General features: G+C 45.8%; 1 protein-coding gene across 1 annotated transcript in view; it reads left to right on the plus strand.

Annotated features, from left to right (window-relative positions):
• The window catches only part of fam189a1 (family with sequence similarity 189 member A1), a gene marked incomplete at both ends in the record, with an annotated part of 80,109 nt that overhangs the window by 55,480 nt on the left and 17,129 nt on the right, over positions 1-7,500 (plus strand). Inside the window, one exon of the mRNA XM_084437296.1 lies at positions 4,596-4,727. Coding sequence (XP_084293422.1) covers positions 4,596-4,727 — 132 coding nt within the window. The remainder of the gene's footprint in view (positions 1-4,595; positions 4,728-7,500) is intronic.

Raw genomic sequence — 7,500 nt, forward strand, 5'->3', positions numbered from 1 at the left:
AGAGAGTGATAAAGAGAGAGAGAACATCGTATCCTGTCTCTCAGTGTGTGTGTGTGTGTGTGTGTGTGTGTGTGTGTGTGTGTGTGTGTGTGTGTGTGTGTGTGTGTGTGACAGGCTGACAGGCAGGTACAGTAGCACCTCTGAGGTCTCCTGTAGAGAGGCAGTGTAACAGCAGAGCAGGGCTGAGGGAGACACTGTGAACGGCTGCTGGCTGATGTGGGTCCAGCCCAGAGACACCCTACTAAGATATCTCCCTTCTTCTCTCTCTCTCTCTCTCTCTCCCTCTCTCTCTCTCTCTCTCCCTTCCTCTCTCTCTCTCTCTCCCTTCCTCTCTCTCTCCCTTCCTCTCTCTCTCTCTCCCTTCCTCTCTCTCTCCTTCCTGTCTCTCTCTCTCCCTTCCTCTCTCTCTCTCTCTCCCTCTCTCTCTCTCTCTCTCTCTCTTCCTCTCTCTCTCTCTCTCTCTCTCTCTCCCTTCCTCTCTCTCTCTCCCTCCCTGCACATTAGGTGAGGAAATGCAGCTCTGTTTCAGGTTCACTGAGGGGGCAGTGACATCACAGCCTCTGCTCTGCAGAAGGGAGAGAGAGAGAGAGGAAGGGAGAGAGAGAGAGGGAGAGAGAGAGATGAAGGAAGAGAGAGAGGAAGGGAGAGAGAGAGGAAGGGAGAGAGAGAGAGAGAGAGGAAGGGAGAGAGAGAGAGAGGGAGAGAGAGAGAGAGAGAGAGGAAGGGAGAGAGAGAGAGAGAGAGGAAGGGAGAGAGAGAGAGGGAGAGAGAGAGAGAGAGAGGAAGGGAGAGAGAGAGAGAGGAAGGGAGAGAGAGAGAGAGGAAGGGGAGAGAGAGAGAGAGAGAGGACGGGAGAGAGAGAGAGGAAGGGAGAGGGAGAGAGAGAGAGAGAGAGGAAGGGAGAGAGAGGAAGGGAGAGAGAGAGAGAGGAAGGGAGAGAGAGAGAGAGAGAGAGAGAGAGAGAGAGAGAGAGAGGAAGGGAGGAGAGAGAGAGGAAGGGAGAGAGAGAGAGAGGAAGGGAGAGAGAGAGAGAGAGAGAGAGAGGAAGGGAGAGAGAGAGAGGAAGGGAGAGAGAGAGAGAGGAAGGGAGAGAGAGAGAGAGGAAGGGAGAGAAAGAGAGAGAGAGAGAGAGAGAGAGGAGAGAGAGAGAGAGGAAGGGAGAGAGAGAGAGGAAGGGAGAGAGAGAGAGAGGGAAGGGAGAGAGAGAGAGAGAGAGAGGAAGGGAGAGAGAGAGAGGAAGGAGAGAGAGAGAGAGAGGGAGAGAGAGAGAGAGGAAGGGAGAGAGAGAGAGAGGAAGGGAGAGAAAGAGAGAGAGAGAGAGAGAGAGAGAAGAGGAGAGAGAGAGAGAGAGAGGAAGGGAGAGAGAGAGAGAGAGAGAGAGAAGAAGGGAGATATCTTAGTAGGGTGTCTCTGGGCTGGACCCACATCAGCCAGCAGTGGTTCACAGTGTCTCCCTCAGCCCTGCTCTGCTGTTACACTGCCTCTCTACAGGAGAGAGGGCTTAGTTTATGTGTGTCCAAAAGTTAATTGCTCTTTTTTGAATTTGTATTATTAATGGGTATTTGCCTAATTCTGCCCTGCATGCATTGTTTGTAGCTTCCTCTGGACATGTAGGAGAATTTTCCAGAACTCTGCATGCAGGGTCTCAATGGGGCGTTTATCCCAGTGGGTAAAGTCTTGTTTTGTAAGTGGGCCCCCACACCTCACTGCCGTAGAGTGCAATTGGTTCAATAACGCACTCAATTAATTTTTAGCCGAATTGGAATTGGTATATCGGTTTGTATATTTTTTCTTTATGGCTTAGAAAGCCAGGCGTGCTTTCTCTCTCAGCTCACGAACTGCTTCATTAAAGTGTCCAGTTGAACTTAGTTTTATTCCTAGATAGATGGTCTTTTTTGGAATCTCATTATTTAGGTCTTTTGAGGGTTACCGTCAGGGCCCAGGTGTGACAGTAATGCTCTAGCAGGTCCAGGTTCTGCTGTAGGCCATGCGCAGTGGGGGACAGCAGAACCAGGTCATCTGCACAGAGCAGCACTTCACCTCCTGACTGTGGAGACGTACACCGGGGACTGAGGACTGTTCTAGGACAGTAGCCAGTTCATGAATGTAGATATTGAAGAGTGCAGGGCTAAGATTGCAGCCCTGACGAAGGCCTCGTCCTTGGGTAAATTTTTTTTGTTCATTTTGGTTTTATTTTGGTTTACATGTTTATCAATTAGGGTGTGTAGGGTGTAAATATGATCAGTTGTGCATTGTTTTGGTATGAATCCAATTTGGCTCAAGACATTGTGCTTGTCTTGAGGAGGAAGTTCAGAAGTCTTTCATTCATAATACTACAGAAGACCTTTCCCAGGCTACTGTTCACACATATGCCTCGGTAATTATTAGGGTCAAATTTGTCTCCGTTTTTGTAGATTGGGGTTATGATTCCATGATTCCAGATGTCAGGAAAATAACCTACACTCAGGATCAAATTGAATATTTTTAATATAGCCAATTGGAATTTCTGGTTCATGTTTTTTATCATCTCATTCAGGATGCCATCAGGTCCACAAGCTTTTTTAGATTTGAGGGCCTGGGGCCGGTTGCACAAAACATCTTAAGTTTTCCCCTTAAGTATGACCCTTAAGGGTTAATTTCCCCTTAGTTAAGGGAATTACTTAAGGGTGTTGCACAGAATCCCTTACAAGGTTTCCTTAGCTAAGGAGAAACGTTAAGGATTTTCATACAAGGAAAGAGATTTTACAGCAGTAAAATTGTAGTTTCCATGGTGACCATTGGTTTGTTTGCACGTGACCGGCTATCTGTCACAACACTACACTGGGACGTCCTGAGACGCTGTGAGGAAAAAAATGGACTGTCGATCAAATCTGTAATGAAATATCAGTTGCTCCTCACTAAGAGTGTCTAGTGGGTTCTCCCTGTCGCGGAACACTCTTCTTGGGACGAGATTTCCATGGTTTATGTTCATAAACGCAGCCATGTGACTTAGCTAAGGTTGGGGTAGAGGTCCCTTACGTTTTTTCCCTTATTTTGCTTGCTAAGGTCTTTTGTGCAACACCTTAACAGACTTTAAGGGACTCCTTAAGTATTAGACCGAGATAAGTAGAAAACCTTAAATACTTGAGGGACATCTTAAGGAAACCATAAGGGGAATACTTAAGGGTGTTTGTGCAACAGATATTATTTTAAGAAAACCTTAAGTCAGAACTTAAGGGAAATATTAACTTAAGGTGTTTTGTGCAACCGGCCCCTGCAGTTTCTTAAGGAGTTCCTGTTCAATAATTGGGGAGTCTAATGGATTCTGATTATTTTTTATAGCTAGTACCAATTTGGTTAGTTTCTCGTGAATTTGAGATTGCTCTGTGTGTGTGTGTGTGTGTGTGTGTGTGTGTGTGTGTGTGTGTGTGTGTGTGTATGTGTGTGTGTGTGTGTGTGTTGTCCTCTCTCCTCTACATTTATGCAATATGTATAAATATATATATATATTTCTTGTAATTAAATTGTAAAATCTATTATCTATGTATATGCTTTACCTTTATTTAACCAGGTTAAAGACTAATTGATTAAAATCTCTTTTACAAGAGAATCCTGGCCAAGAAAGGCAGCAACACAGTTTCCTGAAAACAAGACATAAAGGTTACGATACACAACTAAACAAAAGTTACGATACACAATGACAACAAAAACCAACAATAACAACCGCTACAACAATGACAACAAATGTTAACAAGACTAGCTCAAAGTACAAAATCAGTAATAGTTCATAGTATGACGATCAGTTAAAACAATTACAACTACCAATAGATTTGGTTTCTGTAGCCTTTACAGCACTTTTGAATTCATTTCGAGTGATTCTGTCCTGGAGTTTAAGCGTGTTTTGTAGAGTGGTCCATGTTGAGGGGGCAGAGAACATAATCATTGTGATATAGTCCTGGGATCGCAACCCACGAGAGCTAAGAGAGAGAGAGATAGGTTTTTGGCATAAATACACAGCTAAATAACATTTCTATATGTTATATGTATATATGTCTATATATGTCTATATGTTTATATGTAAATAACATATCTATCTATATATCTATCTATCTCTCTCTCTCTCTCTCTCTCTCTCTCTAGCTGAAACTGGACAGTGATGGTGTGTGTATGTTCTCTCTCTCTCTCTCTCTCTCTCTATCTCTCTCTAGTTGAAACTGGACAGTGATGGTGTGTGTATGTTCTCTCTCTCTCTCTCTCTCTCTCTCTCTAGTTGAAGCTGGACAGTGATGGTGTGTGTATGTTCTCTCTCTCTCTCTCTCTCTCTCTATCTCTCTCTAGTTGAAACTGGACAGTGATGGTGTGTGTATGTTCTCTCTCTCTCTCTCTCTCTCTCTCTCTAGTTGAAGCTGGACAGTGATGGTGTGTGAATGCTCTCTCTCTCTCTCTCTCTCTCTCTCTCTCTCTAGTTGAAGCTGGACAGTGATGGTGTGTGTATGTTCTCTCTCTCTCTCTCTCTCTCTCTCTCTCTCTCTCTCTCTCTAGTTGAAGCTGGACAGTGATGGTGTGTGTATGTTCTCTCTCTCTCTCTCTCTCTCTCTCTCTCTCTCTCTCTCTAGTTGAAGCTGGACAGTGATGGTGTGTGTATGTGCTGTGAGCTGCAGCATCACAGCTCCAGCTGTAACAACATGGGTGAGACGCTCAGACTGAACCCCCTGAGGGACTGCAACACCATCCGCCTCCGCCTCAAGGTGAGCAGTGTGTGTGTGTGTGTGTGTGTGTGTGTGTGTGTGTGTGTGTGTGTGTGTGTGTGTGTGTGTGTGTGTTAAGGTGCTGAAATACACCTAGAGCAGACCATTTCACAACTCGGCTACATGTGTAGACTTTATATTGGTCTGGCTGGTCTCACAGCTAGTGAGGTACTGCTCAGTTTCAGACATTATTGGGAGCCGCTCAATATGGTGGAGGCGCTGTTTTCTTTACCCATGCAGTAGGCTACTGTGTCCTTTTGACCTGTCACTGTAGGCTACTGTGTCCTTTTGACCTGTCACTGTAGGCTACTGTGTCCTTTTGACCTGTCACTGTAGGCTACTGTGTCCTTTTGACCCGTCACTGTAGGCTACTGTGTCCTTTTGACCTGTCACTGTAGGCTACTGTGTCCTTTTGACCTGTCACTGTGGGCTACTGTGTCCTTTTGACATGTCACTGTAGGCTACTGTGTCCTTTTGACCTGTCACTGTAGGCTACTGTGTCCTTTTGACCTGTCACTGTAGGCTACTGTGTCCTTTTGACCTGTCACTGTAGGCTACTGTGTCCTTTTGACCTGTCACTGTAGGCTACTGTGTCCTTTTGACCTGGCACTTATGTAACTGACTGACTCCTAATGTCTGACGGCATTGTTAATGTTTATGTCCTTGGTATTTCTATTCATGTTGACATAAATAAATTATTCAAATGTGTGTGTGGCTGTTCTGCCATTGTTTGTATGTTGTTGTTGTTGTTCTCATGACATATTTCACTACTGCACGTCCTTGTAACCTCTGACCTGCCTGTAACCTCTGACCTCGTCCTGATGTCCTATCAGAGGAACGTGTGTTAAAACACCGCCGCCCTGCTGGCCTCCGGTGGAACCACGGTGTTGGGACTGGCAGCAGTCATATTGCTGGCCTCCCATGATGCAGTGCATCAGGTCTGGGCTGGCTGGTTATGTACAATGGTCTCTTCCTGATCTCTGTGTAGATGGTCACGGCTGGTCTCTCTGTGGTCTCTGTAGGTGGTCATAGCTGGTCTCTCCATTGTCTCTGTAGATGGTCATAGCTGGTCTCTCTGTGGTCTCTGTAGATGGTCATAGCTGGTCTCTCCATGGTCTCTGTAGATGGTCATAGCTGGTCTCTCCATGGTCTCTGTAGATGGTCATAGCTGGTCTCTCCATGGTCTCTGTAGATGGTCATAGCTGGTCTCTCTGTGGTCTTTGTAGATGGTCATGGCTGGTCTCTCTGTGGTCTTTGTAGATGGTCATGGCTGGTCTCTCTGTGGTGTCTGTAGGTCAGGGGTGTCAAACTCTTGCCCGCGGGCCAAATTTGGCCCGCAGTGTAATTATATTTGGCCCGCGAGGCAATACCAAATGACTACTAGAGCTGGCCCGCCAGTATTATACAGCGCATTCACCGCTAATACTACAAATCCCATAATGCTCTGCTGTTGGTTTGGCGCGTCAATCAAGACAGGACCCAGAAACGCCCTCTCTTCTGTGACAGTAGTCATAGCAATCTCATACTACAACTGTAACCGTGTTACCCCTTCTTAAAAATGGCGAAAAGAAAGGCAGAAAACAGAAGCTTTACGTTATGTAAGGTCTCACTGTGATAGAGACACCTGTGTTGACCTAGCCGGCCGCTGTGTTTGCTCTGTTCCTGTTCATTCAATCCTGTCTGCCTTCTTGCCGGCCTGTCTGCCTGTCTGTCTGTCTGCATGCCGGCTGTAGGACAGTCAGGGTTTTACAAGCTTCTCTACTGAGCAGATGGAGCACCAACACTTGTGTCTGAGGGTGTATTCACATATGTTAGTGCACACCATTGATGCGCACCAAAAGCGAAAGTGATAAGTGCATATTCAATGTTAAAGCAAAACTTGTTTGGGTCCATATTAAAATTTTCATTTGTTCAATGTTGGCCCGCGACTTTGTTCAAGTTTAAAATTTTGGCCCACTGTGTATTTGAGTTTGACACCCCTGCTGTAGGTGTTCATAGCTGGTCTCTCTGTGGTCTCTGTAAGTGTTCATAGCTGGTCTCTCTGTGGTCTCTGTAAGTGTTCATAGCTGGTCTCTCCATGGTCTCTGTAGGTGTTCATAGCTGGTCTCTCTGTGGTCTCTGTAGGTGTTCATAGCTGGTCTCTCTGTGGTCTCTGTAAGTGTTCATAGCTGGTCTCTCTGTGGTCTCTGTAAGTGTTCATAGCTGGTCTCTCCATGGTCTCTGTAGGTGTTCATAGCTTGTCTCTCTGTGGTCTCTGTAAGTGTTCATAGCTGGTCTCTCCATGGTCTCTGTAGATGGTCATAGCTGGTCTCTCTGTGGTCTCTGTAGGTGTTCATAGCTGGTCTCTCTGTGGTCTCTATAGGTGTCCATGGCTGATCTCTCTAGACAGCCATTGATCTGAGCGTGTGTGTGATATATATAGGCTACCACCTCTATGCTCGATAAAAACATTGAGTGGGATTCATTTCATGCTGCTGATAGATTATGAATCATTGCTGAATGAATAAAAGTGTCTTTAAGATGAATCATGGCTGTGAGAGATGGGAGGCTCGTGAAGCCATGTAGCTGTTAGCTAGCAGCTCTTATAATGTGTCATTTACTTTCTGTATATTTTTTTTGTCATTGCCTCTGGCCATGGTTAACAAGTTCCAGTGGAGGATCCGGTCAATTTGTTACTTCCTGAGAGAAGGGGTCGGGGGGTGTAACCTCGGCACCGTGGTCCCCTGACCTCTGATTGGCTGGCGGCGAGGCGGCTGGGAGAGGATTGATATGT

Source organism: Borostomias antarcticus (assembly GCF_949987555.1).
Source record: "Borostomias antarcticus genome assembly, chromosome: 4".
Classification (NCBI taxonomy): domain Eukaryota; kingdom Metazoa; phylum Chordata; class Actinopteri; order Stomiiformes; family Stomiidae; genus Borostomias; species Borostomias antarcticus.